Genomic DNA, 18,147 nt, shown 5'->3' on the forward strand with positions numbered 1-18,147 from the left:
CCCCTGAGCGCCACGCCGGCCAAAGCCCCCGGCCCCTCCAAGCTCTGCGCTGCCAAAACCCCCGAGCGCCGTGCTGCCCGAAGCCCCTGCCCCCTCTGAGCACCGCACCGCCTGAAGCCTCCACCCCCCCAAGTGCCATGCCAACCCCCGAGCACTTGCCGCCCGAAGCCCCTGCCCCCTCGAGCGCTGCGCTGCTGAACCAGAAACAAAAAACAAAAAACCCGAGCACCGCCCTGCCCCAAGCACGTGCTTGGTCAGCTGGTGCCTGGTGCCGGCCCTGATTATAGCCACAGCCACTAAGAAGGAAAAGATTCCGATCTTGCACACATAGGACACAATATACACACACCAGAATTGGAATACATGTGGACAACCACTTGAAGAACTCATAGATACACCTGAACTCATCAAGGAGAAGGGAGAGTCTAGTATATCAAATATCTGAGTGTCACCTTGAAATAAACCATGTTGGTGAGTCCAGACAGTAAATCTCTTTTGCTTGACATAGTATATATGCCCAATGGAGTCCATTCCATTATGTATGAGTATGTTCTGGACCTCTGAGGAGCAGGTTCTCTCTAACAGTGTCAGCCGGCCTGCATCCACATTGTGAGGTGTAGGGAAGATGGATCCAGATGGAGATTTTGCCCGTCACTTTCTAGTATTAACTCTAGCTGAAGAGGTAATTTGGTTGGAGGTGTAGCAGGGTGCTGGTGCAAAAGCACCTAATTAGCCCCTGCTCAGCCAGCCCCAATCAGGGGAAATAGATTGGGGCTGGGGAGAAGTCTGGTGCCTGGCCTTTAGAACTGGCTGCACCCGCGGGCCTGTGGCTTCAAGGGCTATAAAGGCTGGCTAGCAGCAAGAAAAAGGAGAACGGCCAGGGGAAGGTCATTCTCCAGGCTGAGGGCAGACTCCATGTAGGAGAGGAGATTGTCAGGCCTGCAAGCTCTGTAAATAATATCACTGGTGGTGGGAACTTGTGCAAATAAAGCCACAGGTGCTGCACAATGAGAAGTCTCTCTGAGCTTTATTGGGGTAGCAGAGGGCCTCAGGAAGAGGGGTGAGCAGAGGACCCTGTTACAAGTGGGGGCTTGTCCAGGATCCTCGTGCCAAAGACACAGTTTGGCAACCCAGCAAAGGAGGGCACCCTGCAGTGGCTCACTGAGCAACAGACTGAAAAGCAGAAAGCACTGCAATCCTTCCAGCAGTCCCACCAGGTGGAGAGGCAGGCTCTACTTGCTTGGCAGGCAGAGCAGCAGAAGGCCCTACAGGAGTTCATCAAGGAGCAGTCGATCGTGCAGCAGCTGCTCCTGCAAAAGCTGGTGAGTCCTGCTGTGGGAGATGGCATCCAGGCCCCAGGCCTCAGCCTTTGTAAGATGGCCCCAGCCAATGACCCCGACGCCTTTTTGGGTAGCTTTGAGCGGGTGGCCCTGGGGGCGGGATGGGACCGGACAACTTGGGCCCTGTGGCTGGCCCCCTATCTCGCTGGGGAGGCACAGGCCGCATATATGGCCCTGACGGACGCCCAAGCAAGGGACTATGATGCAGTGAAGGCAACGATTTTGGACCGCCTCGGACTTTCGGTCGAGAAATATTGCCAGAATTTTTGGGCAGCCCGGTGGGTGGGGGGCGTGCAACCCTGGGCCTTTGCTCAAAAATTAACAGACTGGGCAACACAATGGTTGAGGCCCGATGCCCAAACCGTAGGACAGATAATGGATCAAGTGATCCTTGAACAGTTTATACAATGCCTCCCTGACAGTGTGCGGGTTTGGGTGCGGCGACATCAGCCGGCCACCCTAGAAACTGCCGTGCAAAGAACGGAGGAGTATGCAGAGGTTGACTTCCCACCGAGGGATCGTCAAGCCCCGCGGGACACAGAGGGTGGCAGGAAACCCCGTGAGCACACCGGGGCGAAGCCAGTAGACAGGCGACGGGAGGAGCCCAAGGGGACCCCTAGCTGCCCGGGGCAGCTTGTATGCTGGTGGTGTGGACAGCTGGGACATAAAAGTCAGGACTGCCCAGTGATGGAATGTGGGGCAACTGAATTTTGTGGATGGACTAGGATTGGGGGGTGGAAAAAGAGGCATGGGTTGGCCACTATCCTGGTGCGGGTTGGGAAAAGGCCCCAGAGGGGTCTAGTGGACACTGTCTCCGCTCGCTCCCTTATACAGTGGCGCTTAGTGAAGTCACATTGGCTTATCCCCGGGGAATGGATGTTAGTGGAACGCATCCACGGGGATAGGGAATATTGTCCCATGGCCCAGGTACCCCTTGAAGTGCAAGGGCTGTTTACCTGGAAGTGGGTGGGGGGTAATCGAAGGGTTGGCTTACCCCGTGGTCCTGGGGCTGGACTGGCACCCTCCCCAGGAGGGGAGAGACACCATGGGGAAGCGACCATCAAAGAAAGGGGGAAAGAGAACCCTGTAAAGAGAGGGCAAGACCCTGGTGGAGGTGGACCCGAAGCAAGGGAAGGCCCCACAACTTCCAGGTGGAAAAACCGAGCAGCCTAGACAACCAAGCCAATAGAGGGAACCTGAGGGAGTAACTGAGAAGCCAAGGGAGCTTCCTGGGCAGGACCACCTGGGGAAGGGAACCCCAGGGAAGGTGGAAGAAACCCAACAGGGGGAGGCACAACAGCAAAGGGACAGAGGACCTGGACCAGAGACAGGGGGTTGACTCAGGGCAGCCGGCTCTGAGCCATCGCCCCCACTAAAACAGGAAGGGAAGCCTCTGGAGCCGCCGGCCCAGCCGTGTGAATGGTCGGAGGACCTCTGGGTGAGCATGGACCTGTGGGGTGCCCCACCCCCTACCCAATGCATCTTTTGTGGGTAGGGTGTGCCAAAGCCCCATGGGGTTGTTCTTGGGGATCCCTCGGCTGAGTAGGGGGCCCAACCTCAGAGTAAAATCCCTGGCCGAGGAAAGCGAGGCCAAGGAAGACCAGGCCTGGCACCAGCTTAAGCGGGGAGGTGTGTAGCAGGGTGCTGGTGCAAAGGCACCTAATTAGCCCCTGCTCAGCCAGCCCCAATCAGGGGAAATAGATTGGGGCTGGGGAGAAGTCTGGTGCCTGGCCTTTAGAACAGGCTGCACCTGCGGGCCTGAGGCTTCAAGGGCTATAAAGGCTGGTTGGTAGCCAGAAGAAAGAGAACGGCATCTGAAGAAGTGAGCTGTAGCTCACGAAAGCTTATGTTGAAATAAATTTGTTCATCTCTAAGGTGCCACATACATGTACTCCTGTTCTTTTTGGCCAGGGGAAGGTCAGTCTCCAGGCTGAGGGCAGACTCCACGTAGGAGAGGAGATTGTCAGGCCTGCAAGCTCTGTAAATAGTATCACTGGTGGTGGGAACTTGTGTAAATAAAGCCACGGGTGCTGCAGCAAGAGAAGTCTCTTTGTGCTTTACTGGGGCAGCAGAGGGCCTCAGGAAGAAGGGCAAGCAGATGACCCTGTTACAGAGGCCAAATAAACGAGATTCAATAGGCCTGACAACCAGAATTGCCTTGGCCAGCCTGGTGCCAACATGACCATCTTGGCTGAGTTCTGTCTTAGTTTTCAGTTGGAAAAGTATTTGGAATTATTGGAATTGGAGGGCATGCAGTCTTGAAGCCCAGGGGACAAGAAAAGCCTCTGACAGAGAACCCAGGCACTGATCCTTTCTGGATCAGAATCTAAAACATTTCTTATTCTTTTCTGGTGTCTATGGAAGGTCAGCCCCATCTAATGAATATGTCCTGTATGATAGTGTCTTTCACTGTGCTCACTTGCAAACTGCCTGCTGAGGTGATCCGCTAGAACATTCTGCAGGCCTAGTAAGCAATGGGCCATTGCAGTAATTTTCTACCAAGTGCAGTACTTCCATAGATGCACAGCTTACTGAGAAAGGGGGGTGGATCTTGCTTCTCCTTGCCTATTGATATACACCATAACTGTGGTGTTGTCTTACATAATCTGAATGATTAAACCTTTCAGAACTGGTAGGAATTTTGTGCAAGCCTGATGAATGGCCTTCAGCTTTAGAACGCTGGCTGAGTTTCCTGAGCTAACCAGAGACCTTGAGCGCCCCTGAAGCCTGAGACAAGCTCTTACTCATGACCAAGATTAGGTTCATAGCTGTTTGATCAGCCCAGGAGTGGGCAACCTTTCAGAAGTGGTGGGCCAAGTCTTCATTTATTCACTCTAATTTAAGTTCTGTGTGCCAGTAATACATTTTAACGTTTTTAGAAGATCTCTATAATATATTAGTAAACTATTGTTGTATGTAAAGTAAATAAGGTTTTTAAAATATTTAAGCAGCTTCATTTAAAAATTAAATTAAAATGCAGATCTTATCAGTTTAGTGTGATCCTTGCCCTTACTTTTCCTTGCTGAGTTTTCCAATGTCTGGCACGCATTTGGATACTTTAAGCTGCACACAGGCTTCTGAATGGTCAATTGTTAACTGGCTCCAAGAGGGACAGAGGACAGATTTCATGTGTGAAAACACCTGTTCACACAGATATGTGGATCCAAACGCGGAAAGCACTGCAAACACAATTTTCTTCAAACAGTTAAATTTCATGGCAGGGACGTCCAGCAGGTCAGAATAGAGGTCCCGTGATCTCTCTCAGTAGCTTTAAGTGCACTCCACAGATTTCCAAACTTTGATGCCCACAATTCTGAGCTTTTTAACTGAATTAGCTGCATTTTAAAATCTTTAATGTCCATCCACTGAAATACAGACAAATCCAAATTGCTTTCGTTGAACTTTTCAGGTTTAATTAGAAATGAGAGCATTGGGCCAAATCGCTGGAAATCTTGAAATCTGTCGGAAAATTCTTATTCCAGTTCTTGCATCTACATTCCAATCTCATTGACTCCAACAGTGCAACACATTGATAGCTTGTTTATGTGTTGGAAGTAGAGAAAAGTTGAAGTTCGAATATCCCGAGAAAAAACTGCTAGTTTTATAATAAATGCCTTCCAGGTTTCATAAAGATCCAGAACCGTTTGCCCTGCACCCTGGAGATGGAGGTTGAGTTCGTTTAGGTGAGCGGTTATGCCAGGTAGAAACAGAGCTTACACGGCCATTTGTCATCATCCAATTCGGGGTAGTTTTGTCCTTTTTCTGACAAAAAGGGCTTGATTGCATCAAAACAGTTTACAAAGTGCACCAAAACCTTGCCATGACTTAACCTTGACTGCTGCTGTGAAGTGGAATGTCATTATAAGCACTGTCCATCTCTTCTAGCAGTGCTTGAAACTGTCTGTGAGTCAAAGCAGATCGAGCAACAAGGACATTCACAATTTGCACCACTGTATTCATGACATTATTAAGCTCTGAGTTAGAAATTTTAGTACACAGGTTTTCTTGATGGATGATACAATGAAATTTGACTGTCGGGTAGCCAATCTGATCTTCAAGTAACTTTACAAATCCCTTCTATTTTATGACCATGGCAGGAGCACCATCTGTTGTTACACAAAATATTTTTCAGATGTCAACTCCTTGTTCTTCAAAATGGTTTACAAAAGTTTCCGCTATATCTTCCCCCTTTGTTGTGCCATGTGGGGGTTTTAGGCAACAACATTCCTCTTGCAATTTCATCAGAAGCACAATATCTTGCAACAACTGCCAAACACGGAACGTTGTTTATATCCACACTCTTATCAACTGCAACACTAAACACTGCTGTGTCTTTTAATGCAGTCACCTGCTTTTCATTAATGTTTTCTGCCATTTCGCTTACGTGTCTCTCAACTGTTCTGGCAGAGATAGGCAGTTCTTTTATTCTGGATACGCATCTTTATTTGGTAAATCATTGAACAAAACCTCCGAACTGCTGAGAAAAACGTCTTTTATATATTCCCCATCTGTAAATAGCTTTCTGGTTTTTGCAATGCACTGTGCAATCTTGTAATTTCCTTCTGTGGCTTGATTTTTACTTACACTTAAGCATTTAAAAATACTGCTTTGCTTGTCATATCCTTCTATTGCTTTTTTGATCGATCCAGTCTTGTCTGCTTTGTCAAGAAAGGTTTTCTCGTGCTTCATTTGAAAATGTTGTCGAACACCTGATGTGCGACAAACAACACTTTCACAACAGAAAGCACAAACAGCACGCGCCTTCTTTTGAATAAATCCAAACGTTTCTGTCCAAGAGGCTGAAATGAACAGACTAACTTTGCTTTCTTAGGAACTAACATTTTGTCAAATGTACCTCTCAACTTACATGGAAAAAAAAATCACAGCAGATAGCATGCACAATGTCAAACACAGTGCGCTGTTCCACGTGATGTGACAGTGATGTAAGCAGCAAATCAGGACTTAAAAATATCCCAGTACAGTGACTCTGGAACAATTTTTAAGGTGGGGATGCTGAGATGCGCCCCGTCTTGCCTATGTGTGCATCCCTCATTGCCCCAGGCTGGGGTCAGTAGGCCACAGCTGGGAGAAAGCTGCAGAGGCCTAGGCCGGGACCCGGGACCCCAGGATGGCAGCAGAGCCCCTGAGACCAGTGGCCGGAACTGGCAATGGGCTAGGCGGGGCTGGCGTCTGGGACGCCTGCTGGCAGGGGGCTGGCGTCCAGGACCCCAGGATGGCAGCAGAGCCCCCAGGACTGGTGGCTGGGACCCAGGCACTGTGAGTGCCACTCAAAATCATCTTGTGTGCCACTTTGGCACGTGTGCCATAGGTTGCTGACCCCTTGTTCAGACATACTATGGTGTCAAATCTTTCTGGAGTCAGATAAGCCTGTGCTGTGGTAAAGTCCAGTACTGTCCCTATAAGTTGTATTGTTCGGATAGAAATGTAACACAAACTTTTCCTTGTTGACTCTCAGTCCTAAGGAGGTGAAAGGCACAGTACCTGGTGAATGGAGTAGTTCAAATACTAAGGAGATCTCTCCCGAATGAGCTAGTAGCCTATGTAAAGGAAAACTTGGATTCCTTGTTTTCTCTGGTATACATCCACTACCGCCAGCCATTTGGTAAACACCAAATGGATCAAATGGCAGAACCCTGTACTGGTACTGGGAATTGCCTAACCGCAGCCTCTGGTATTTCCTGTGGGCAAGATGGATAGCTGTATCAAAGCATGCATCCTGAATGCTGAGAGCTGTCTACTAATCCTGTGAATATAGATGGAATTACTTACTGCAGCTAGTGTTACAATCCTGAACTTGAACTTCCAGATGAAGGTGTTCAGATGTCTCATGTCCTGAACTGGGTGCAAGGCCCCCTTCAAAAGTATCAGAAAGTAATGGAAACAAAATTCATTCCTCCCCCCATAATCAAAGCATTGTTTCCACTGCTCTGAGACTTGGAAGTGAACTCCACTTCTTGATGGGGCATGCTCTCATGAAAGAGGTCTCTCATGACAGCAATCTCTGTATCTTTTTGGCTACTTCAGGCTCTGTGATGTGAGAAGTATACCTGTTTCTGATAGGGTTGAGGTCTAAACTCTGGTGCACACATTTCCAAAGATTTCACTGTTGCCCTAGAACCTTTCAAGGAGTGCAGGGTCTATTTGTTTTGGCCCTTAACAATTTACATCCCTCAAAGGCAGACTTTCTAATGTCAGCTGCACCTTCTTAAGTATTCCAGATAACTGTAACCAAGAAGATCTCCTTATGGATATCGATGAAGCCCATGGCATGGACTTGGTTGTGCCTGTTGTTTTTTCTGTTCTTGGGCTACCATCACTGCCAGGCACAGGATGAGTGTAAAATTTATACCTCCTGTTTGCATGCTTATACAGTGACACCAGAGACGCAGGTGACTGTCAGAGTAATTTAGCTGGTTCTAGCAGATTTTCATTTATTGGTGTCATTTATTGGTGAGCCAGGAACAGAGCAGAGTCACTGGTACTGGAGTGGGTGCCCAGAGGGACCCTTCTTGGGCCTTGAGCTATCTTTTGACATGGCAGAGCAAGAGCATTTCTGCTTTTGGAGCTAGCACCCAGAGAGTGACCTAGATCTATGTCCCTGAGAGGAGCTATTCTCCTTCCTTCTCTTGACTTCAGAAGTTGTAGTGATTCAAGAGGAGGATTTTTTAGAAACATTACTCACAGAGCTTCAAGCTCAGGAGCTGACAGGAGCACTAATCAAAGACGATTGCTCAGGGATTTCAGCCCCCCTCGCTCCAGCATATAAAGAGGGATGCATGGACCCCTACAGCAAAAACAGCTTTATGCCAGTCTATCTTGTCTTTTGTGTTCTGTTTAAGAATGACTTGCAAATAGCACACCTCTCAGGAATGTGTTCCTCATTAAGGCATAATAAACATCTGGCATGCCCTTCATTACAGGGCATTATTGCCTGGCAAGAAGGACAGTTTCAAGTCCTGCAGACTTTGTTCCACCATAAGAGCTCAGCCTGGAAGCAGGAAAGTCTCACAGGGGGAAAAAAAAAAGCTTGTTTTGCTTTTCTTTATTTTTAAAAAAGGAAACATTATGAAAAACCTAGAACTAAAGACTAACTAACCAAGTAACTATCTGAAGTTATTTACAACTATTTACACAGGAACAGTGAGCGGGAAACTCGGGCTATGGCTACACTAGAAAGTTTACAGTGGCAGAGCTGCAGCGATGCAGCTGCACTGCTGTAAACTAATGTAACCACTCTAAGCAGACAGGAGAGAGGTCTCCTGTCAGCTTAACTACTCCAGCCTCATGTGCAGCAGCAGCTATGTCAGCAGGAGAGCTGACACAGCACTGTCTACATTGGCTGTCTATACCAGTGCTTAGGTTGGTGTAACTTTTATTGCTCAAGGGGGTTGCTTTTTCACACCCCTGAGTGACATAAGTAACACCGCAGTAAGTGGTAGTATAGTTATAGCCTGAGACACTGCCGAAGTGCTTACCTGAAGCCACAGGCAGTAAGAAGGAACTAAGGGATACACTCCACGCTTTATGCGTTTGAATGAGAGGCATGAGGACACCTGGAGAATAAGGGAAGTCCCAACAGAAGATGCTGTCCAAAAGAATCCAAACTCGGGCACATGCACACTAAGAGTGGAATACGTATGGACAAACACTGAAAGAAGACCTAGATATCCTCTAGAAGAAAGTGAAATAATTAGTCATAGGTGATAAACTCAAATGAGTCTCACATGCACTCAGACAATAGATTCCCAAAACCCAAAAGTGTTTTACTCTTTAGAGCTGATTCCCATCTCTTTGACAACGCCTTTAATCTTCTCTGCTGATGTACTGAATGTTATCGTTTCCAACAAATGAAAATCTTCAGTATAGAACTCATTTTCATCCAAAGGACCCAGGACCTTAAAAGGAAAAACAAATGACACTATTTTACTAGAAGCTTAGGTTTTCAAAAATATTTCCTCTGTAAGCAAAAAATACACTCCATTTTTAATAAAGTAAAATTTTCAGTATTAAAAATCTCTCTCCTGCATACCACTAGATTTTACTATTTATACAGTATTCATGCTGTGAAAATTTCAGCATTTACAATTTTCTATTAATTAAATTGAACTATAGTATATTTTAAATATACATTCCTTTCAGGTGATATCCCTAATAGCAAGTAGAAAACATTCATCAGGCAAACAAGGGATGCATCTATTGTAAAAAAACAGTTACAAAAAACAGTTACAGTTACACATGCCTATTTACAGAAATGTATTATTCTGCAACATAAATTCCTTTTAAACAAAAGCTCAAAGAAAAAAAGTGCAAAATTTGAACACAAACCACCACGATACTGCTTTGTGCTTAGTTGTTACATCCCATACAACCTTCATTGTCTCCTACATCAGAACTATTTTAGTGTATTGGTGTGCAGAAAGTTGTTTAAAAAATTTGGGAAATTAATAAATTCTCATACACATGCCAAAACATATAAGAATATGAATACATTACACACACACACACACACACACACACACACACACACACACACACACACACACACACTTTTCTATAAAGAAAATAAGTTTCAGTTATCCAGTCTCAGTGGAAGCAGAAGTAAATGGACAGGTGATGTTTTCAGAAGATTAAGTAGCAATGAAGGGCCTGACCAAAGCAACTGAGGTCAGCGGGAGTCTCTCAGTTGATTTCAATGGATTTTGGATTGAACTGTAAAATCATTACGGCAAACTTCTTCAATTTCGTTTTAGGAAACTGTTGAAAAGGCAAAAGGAGTTGAAATGGGAGTTTTACCACTGACTTCTATGGGGACAGGATTTCATTCTAGGTCTTAGAAGGTCTTATTATTATTCTTAAATAAAACATCAATAACAATAATTGATTGAAAAAGAGAGAAATGTAAAGGGCCCTTTTGGTCAGGAAAGTGATTCTGAAAAATTGCATGGTCTTATTCAATATATCTTATTGCTGTGTGCACTTAGAGTCATCTTTTGACATTAGAGACTAAAAGTTTTCATTGTTTTTAATTCCTTCTAGAACCATAGCGCTAATGCAGCTACCAGAGTGGGTTTGTGATAGGTGCCTGGACCTTCAAGAAGTGATGAGGTAAGCTTTGACTGTTACCTAGAAGTTAACCACTTGCAAATTGAGATCTGGACTCAATTACAATTAGCGATCACAGTTGTGGAGGGGTCAAGGAGGACATCATACAGAAGGAAAAGAGCTAAGTGAAGGAGGAGACCCTTGAGGGAAGAGTTTCCTCTTTCTGGAAAAGGACTGGTGAAGGCATGCTCGCGTGTACCACAGCGGGTAAGGTAAGCTCCTGTGGGAGGCCCTGAGATAGGGCTTGTAAGAAGCAGGTCAGTCTTTAGGGGAAGCTGCAGGAGTCCCTGGAAAGGGGATGCAGTGGGGAAACCTGCTAGGAAGAAGGGCCTCTAGGGAGAAACACCAGCGGAGGCACTGCTCCTTCAAAGGAGCAAAGAAGGAACTCTGTACTCCCCAGGAGCAGAGGTGAAGAGCAAGGAATTTCAGCATAACCCAAGGGGCAGAAGGATCTTGTGTTTGGACATTGTTTGGGATTCTTTAGTTGGACTGTTGTTACCTCAGAAGGAGATAGAAATAGAAAGAGGTGACCCGGGCTGGAGGGCTAGGCCATAAAAGACTTAGCCAGACATAGGCCATCACAGGAGATGCTATAGACTAATACCTTTGCAACACCATGCTATGACGCCAGGGGGCACTACAGCAGTAAATCAAGCTGCTTGCAAGATGCATTCTATTTTGACTTGTATCAACATAATTGTTTGCTAGGTTCCAATTTCAGGACCAAAGTTTGCTCTCAGTTATACCTGTGCAACTTTTTTTACACAAGTTATGCCAATAAGGCAAAATATACATACTTATGAAATAACTTGTTAATTACTGTTCTAAACCATTTGCACAGTATGCAAACTTCTCCTTACTATCTTAGAAAAAAAGTAAAGAGCTCAGAAATCGTTACGTTATTATCCCGAAAATTTAAATTTCTTTTAAAAATCTTTTGGTTTTCTAGCAAAAATCCCAAGAAAATTTCATAATACTTTTCCAGTTAAGAACCAGTCTCTAAATGTGTTAAATTTAGAAGTGTTAAATAGTTAAATTAATTTCAAATAATCATTCATTAACTTTGAAGAACAATTCCACTGTGAAAAGTTATAGTAAAATTATATTGGTAAATCTAAAGTAGACGTTTTCAATGCCCCCATCATATCTTGGTGATGTTGCACTGGTATAAATGAAAACTGACTTTGGCTTGCAAATTCTTTAGGCCAAATGTTGTCAATGGAAGTTGTATGTAATACATGAGCCAGAGACCCTGCCATGATTTTCAGATTCCATGCTGAGTTTGCAGGGCTGGCAGATAGAAAAATAAAAGGTGTTTTTTCTTATTAACTGACAAAGTTTGGTATTGAAATCATTGAGAGATGCATACAGAACCTAACATTTTTAGTCATCTTTCTAAGAAAAACTGATCATTTGTTCATTGTATCAAGGGCAACTGTAGTGCAAGAAAACAGAATCAAATGCCTTTGACATTAACAAGGGGTGAAACGGGTGTGTCTTAGCAGCTGGCCTGGACCTTGCAGCTTCAGGTTTAGGATACCCATCTCTTGTGTTACATCAACAAGGAAAGCAAGATCTTTCATCCATTTGTAGAATGAGTGCATGCAAGTGAAGGTGGTTGAATGTTGAAAGACTGGTAACAAGAGTTATGCAGCTTGATATCTACTTGAAAAGTCTCTGGTTAGAGACTGCCAACCCTTTTGATCTGTCTGCTAGCAAGACTAACAACTTGTTGGTCTTTCTGAAGGCTTTGCTCTGTCTATCAAAGCTCTCCTGACATCCAGGGCATGCAGCTGAGTCCTGGTGATTTAGAGACACACATTGGAGTGGAAGACAGGCTAGTGAATGAGTTGATAGAGATTGAACTCAGAACAAACCATAAGTCAGAATTTGAGGTGCGACTGCAGTGTGACCAGCGTGTCCTCATCCTTGATCAGTTAGTATGCCATCAAGACCCTTATTTCTCCAATGCATCATGCCAATGTGATGGCTATCAGGAATGACGTTTTCATTGACAAATGAAGAGTGAGCGGGTAGCCAAAGGTTCAAAAGGTGGGGTACCATACTGGAATATTATGTTGGATTGGCAGATAGAGGTGTCCCAGACCTCTAAGGAATCTTGCTGTTACTGGCTGTGCAAAGACAGAATAGCCTTCTGTTGGGGGGTGGAAAGCCATGATGGCTGCCAGGTGGACCCTGATAGAGCTCATCAATAGACTTGAGATTTTGAGCATTATGGTGTATTCCAGTATATCTCGGAGTGATGCGGTCATTGATGTAATTCCAGGATATATGGAAGTGATACAGTCATTAATGTAATCTGACTGCGCTCACACTAGCTGGCAAATTATGTCCATTTTTGAGAATATGTACAGCGAATAGATTCTTTCCCGCTGTGTAGTAACATTCTTTTCACTTCTTCTGAGCAGGCTCTCTCTAATCCTATGAGCCATCGACCAACCATGCTTTAAGACGAAGCACTGTGAGATGAGGATGAAAAATCTTCCTATCCTCCTGGGAGAGGAGATGCGGAGCAGTGTGGGGCATAATCAGAGAGCAAACAGACAGCTGTAACGGGTAAGGAAACCACATTTGCTATCGGTTTTAATGCTGAACAGGACACTGCCTTCAAATGAGAGGTACTCAAGTACTGTATGGATCTCCTTTGGCATCCCTGAAGACTGTCACCATGAAGCCCTGTGCCTAGTAGTGGATGCAGACTTTGTTCAAACTGGTGTGTCTGATGTCTCTAACACCACTTGCCAAGTAGTATGAGCTACCAGCCAATTCTCAGTTATAACTAACATTAATTCTTCCCTGTTGTCTTGAGTGAGGTTCCCCCCCGAATTGTGATACCCTGTCCCAATTAATCATATTTTGCTAGGAGGGCCCAGTAATTAGCAATAAACATGTGTAAACTTGATCAAGAATAGGAGGTAGCCATGTTAGTCTATTTACAAAAACAACAAGATGCATCTGAAGAAGTGGGTTTTTTACTCATGAAAGCTTATGCCCAAATAAATCTATTAGTCTTTAAGGTGCCACCGGACTCCTGGTTGGTTTTGATCAAGAATAGTTCATTCTGCAAAAAAAAGTGTATAAAGTTTTTTGGATACTTGTCCTTTGAAGTCATTTTTGGCGGCCCTTACTGTCTGGACTGCTCATGTACAGCACCTACTATCACGGATCCCAGAACTGGATACGTGTACAAATGTTCAAAACCAATAGAAAAAACTTTCTTTTTTGAGGTAAGTGCCATACATCCTAGAGTCTGTCAAAGATGTCTTGCTGGCTCAAATACATCTCATTTACTGGCATGGTCAATCTTCTGGGAAATTAACGTGGAAGATATCATGCAGCTTGTGAGACCTTTCCTAGACTATCTCCACAGGGATTTCAAGCATATCTGCCATTCTGTGCAGAAGTTCTTGAAATGTCTTGAAATCGTCAGACTGAGGAGTAGTGGGCCCTACTGCCTCATCTGGGAAGGATGAGGCAATAGCTGCTGGGATTAGTGATCCTCCTTAGTTTCTTGTTCTTGATGAATAACATTAAAGAATGTTACCTTTCCCTCCTGAAAAATCCTATGGGATTTGGTAGGGGAAAGGGAAGTGAGGGAAATGGGCCTATTTGAGCAAGGCCCAAACCATCAGTTTTCTTGTTCAGCAAATTTAATGTTTCTTTTGCTTAAATAAGCTTTATAATATTTCAGTCAGTTGTTTTGCTTAGAGATGATCCTTCACTCACCCAGTCAGGCTACAAACAGTTAGTTAGACAATTCTTTGCCCAGTAAAAATCCCAGAACAGTTTAAGAAATGCTGAGAGAATGAAATTTATATGAGTGGAAGTATGAATGAAGTAAGAAATGGTATCAGTCTTATAAGGTCATTTGGATGACTTCCAGAATGTGTAGAGGTCTAGAGGAATTTGACCAGCTGTACCCCCTCAGAGGAGGAGGGCGAGATTTCCATCTGTGGAGTCATCTCCTATTAATTCCACAGCATTTTTTCCTATTTTTGGAATACATCTGTTTTTGCAGTTTGATATATATTGTTACAGAACTGCCAGTGAGAGACAGGACTTCCCAGGCTAACAAAAGGACAAACTCACCTACTCTCAGATTAGCCATGTTATCGGGGTATGAGATCACCTGATCTACTTGGAAGGTCTCTCATCAGGTGTCATGGGATATAGCAAGCTAGAATCACAGCCTTAAATAAAGAACAAGGTATGATACTCCTGGGCCACTACAATACCAAGAAGAGCTGATAGCTCTTCTTCCCCTAAGAAGGAGACCCAGGTTATTATAAGCCATGCCACCCTTATCAGCCAAGTGCCCTCAGGAAGCCCCCTGGCCAGCATAAGGTACAAACCCAGAGGCAACATCACTTGGTTTCCTGAACTGCTGTCCCAATTCTGACGCTCTGAAGACCAACAAGCTTAAGAATTAACCACCTTCTCTTAAGAAGCTTTTTTTTCTTTTTCCTATTTTGTGGTTTGGCAGAGATGCCAGGAGTCCACATTGGTTTTTTTTCTCTAACACTTTTTAATGTTGAATGATAATGTATGTTATGTATCCAAATTTTAAGTAAATCCTATTATAAAACAGATTGCATTACTCTGGGCTATAAAAGAATGCCCAAGTAGAACTACTCTATCCTAACAAGGGAATTTGTGGGTTGTTAACCACTCTGTAGCACAGGAGAGATAAATTAGTTGAGAAACTAAAAGTCACCTAGTAAATATCAACCTTGCTGCGTTAGATTTCCAGGTATAGTATGTATAAAAATTGATCATATGCTATGTCAACTTCATGATTTACTCTTGAGCGTGTTCATCCAATGATTGGGTCAATTGCTGGTTTCATTTCATGTTACTGGCAAATTGCTAATTTATTAACTCAATTCCAACTGTAATTTTGACTTCATAACTGTGCTGTTTAATTCTTAGTTAGTTTTAGTTAGAAATTTAATTGATTTTAAGTTTGCTCTCTTTATTAATGCATAATAAAACTCATATAAAGCACACACCTCTCTCTCCAGAGGGCAAAGGTCATTTACTAAACTATTTCAGAGCTACTAGATTCTGTCCCTAAATTAATACTTATATCCCAAACAGAGGTCTAGGCTTAGAAGAGTCGATAGAGGTCAGTTCCCTTGCTGGATGCATGCCCCCAAGGAGCCCAGTACAACCAAGACTGTACAATATAGAATTAAGGGACTAGGGGTCACAACCATGATGAGTGTTCTTAGCTTTCTCAGGCCTATGTCTATAGCACCAGGTCCCAGACTCCCTGCCTCACCAGTAGAGGTCATACAAATGGGACCAAGGCAAGTAGGTAAGGGATGCCTCCCTTCTGTGGTAGGGCTACCCTAACAGGAATCACAGACAGAGCTAGAGACTGTCCCCTTGTTGACCCTGAAGAGGTGATTGGTACTGTACCAGTGTTGGCACATGGTACTATAAAGGGCACTCTCATAATCATAGACCAATGGTCTTCAAAGTGGGGTGCGCGCACCCCAGGGGGTGCACAAGACAATCCATTCGGGGGCACGGCAGGAGGAGTGCTGCTGGGGGGGGGGAGGGAAAGAGGGTGGCCAGAGAAGGGAGGTAATGAGCGAGTGGGAAAGCTGCCCCCCCAGCCTCCGCAGGCAGGGCCACCCAGAACACAGGGGCTTTAGGGGCTGCAGGGCCCTGGGCTAAGGGGGCCCCAGCTCTAAAGCCCCTTTTGGAATGCGGCCCTGAGTCCTCTGGTCCATGGAGGAGCAGGGTCAGCCACACAGCCAGCAGCCGGAAAGAAGCGGCGCTTTCCCCTTCAAAGCCGGCTGGAGAGAAGCGGCCCTTTGAAGGGGAAAGTGGCACTTCTCTCTGGCCACTGGCTGTGCAGCTACCCCTGCTCCTCCTGAGTCCTCTGGCCTGTGCTCGCAGGGCCGCATTCTGAAAGAGTCTTTAGAGCTGCAGGCCAGAGCCTTGGGGCCTCCTTAGGCCAGAGCCCTGCAGTCCCTAAAGCCCCTGCCTGGGGGGGCAGCTCCCAGAATCACAGCCATGGGGCTGGTGCTGCGCTGTGCAGAGCCACCTGCACACCTCCTGTACCAAAAAGAAGCTACTCCAGGTAAGTGCTCTGCACCTCCTGCCTGCCCCAGCACTAAGCCTTTTCCCGCACCCCTACCTTGAGCGCCTTCCCGCACCCTAACTCCCTCCCAGACCCCACACCCGACCTTGAGCACCCTCCCGCACCCTAACCCTAATCCAGACCTTCGAATCACTGTATCACAAAGTGTTAAACCAAGATGTTCAGAAATAATGAAGCATATTCAATCACATTGCTCACTAAAAATATTAATAATAATTTTTTGAGAGAGCAAAAAGGGATTTTGTACTGTTAATAAAATTTTTTTCATCTTTATTTCATCCTTTTTTAATTTCTTTTTTTGTGTATGTTTTATAATGTACATAATATATTAGTATAGTAGTACATGTATATATAATTTATACATAAATAAATATACATATATTGAGGGTGCGTGCTCAAAAATTTTTTACTGATAAGTGTGCACGATCCAAAAAGTTTGGAGACCACTGTCATAGACAGTAGTGGTGACACAAGCTGTGCAGTAACCATCAAATTGTTCAGTACCAAGAAAAACTTCGGTGTTGAGACGGTTGTTGCAGGTAGCAACCATATCATAATGGTCAGTACCGGAAGTGTGGGTGCCAGGGTCACTGGCATGAAGTGCACCAATGGATCATACAAGGCAAAGGATGGTGCTCTACTTCAGATGGTACCATCGCTTGGTAACTGGGTTCTGTCAGGTTGTCAGAAGGACCCAGTTTGGAGCATGAACCACCTTTTGACTGAGTAGCCTGAGAAGATCTGCACCTCTCTTTATGAGGCACCAAGGTCAAAGGGAAGAACTAGACCTGTGCTTGCTGTGGGAACCATATTTCTTCCTATTCCTTTCAGATGACTGGGTAGAGAATGACTTAGATGCTCTGCTGGTCTCAGTAGATGGAGATTTCTTTGAAGAGTGAGCATAGGAGCTCAGATCTGAGCAACAACTCAAAGGAGCACTCAATTATAAAGGCTATTCAGGTCTGGTAGGCCCTTTTCCCCCCATTGGTTGTGAGGAGGTTCTCATCAAATGCTTAATGGAAATAATCTAAGGCTGGTTTTTCTTGCCTTCTGTGTCCTCTTAGAAACGGAATAGCAAATGAAGCACCTATTGGAGATATGCTTCTCTCTAAGGCAAAACAGACTTCTTTCAGCTTCATCACAAGTGGGACAAGTTTTGAAGCCTAAAGACTTCAATTCAGTCATCCTGGCTAAATCCTGGTACTGAGGAAGTCTCTATTTCTAAAAGATAACTTCTTTTTTAATTTATTTTTCAAGCCAACAGGCATTAAATTAATACCAAAATTCACATTAACAACTATACCATCTACACAAATATACTAATTATTTATATATATACACAAAATGGATTTAAGTGTCACAGTGTGCAAGAGAAGTGGCATGGCTGGGCCACTGGTTCTGCGCTACCAACAAATCTGTCAAAATTGAGAACAAGAGGCTAAGGGTTGAGACTGATCCTCTGAAGAAGAGCTCTGTCTTCCTGTTTCATGTTTGAGATGTCTTTTGGTAGCTACATAGGATTGCTGAGAATGAGACTGGTATCTCCTCTGA

The 18,147-nt window shown here is 44.8% G+C and overlaps 1 protein-coding gene across 2 annotated transcripts in view; it reads right to left on the bottom strand.

The window, feature by feature from the left end:
• UGGT2 (UDP-glucose glycoprotein glucosyltransferase 2) overlaps nt 1-18,147 on the bottom strand; it is a 292,503-nt gene that overhangs the window by 128,345 nt on the left and 146,011 nt on the right. For both annotated transcript variants that reach the window (XM_030567566.1, XM_030567556.1), the window contains one exon: nt 9,129-9,256. In XM_030567566.1, coding sequence (XP_030423426.1) covers nt 9,129-9,256 — 128 coding nt within the window. The remainder of the gene's footprint in view (nt 1-9,128; nt 9,257-18,147) is intronic.

The sequence above is a fragment of the Gopherus evgoodei genome, chromosome 1 (assembly GCF_007399415.2).
Source record: "Gopherus evgoodei ecotype Sinaloan lineage chromosome 1, rGopEvg1_v1.p, whole genome shotgun sequence".
Taxonomy (NCBI): domain Eukaryota; kingdom Metazoa; phylum Chordata; order Testudines; family Testudinidae; genus Gopherus; species Gopherus evgoodei.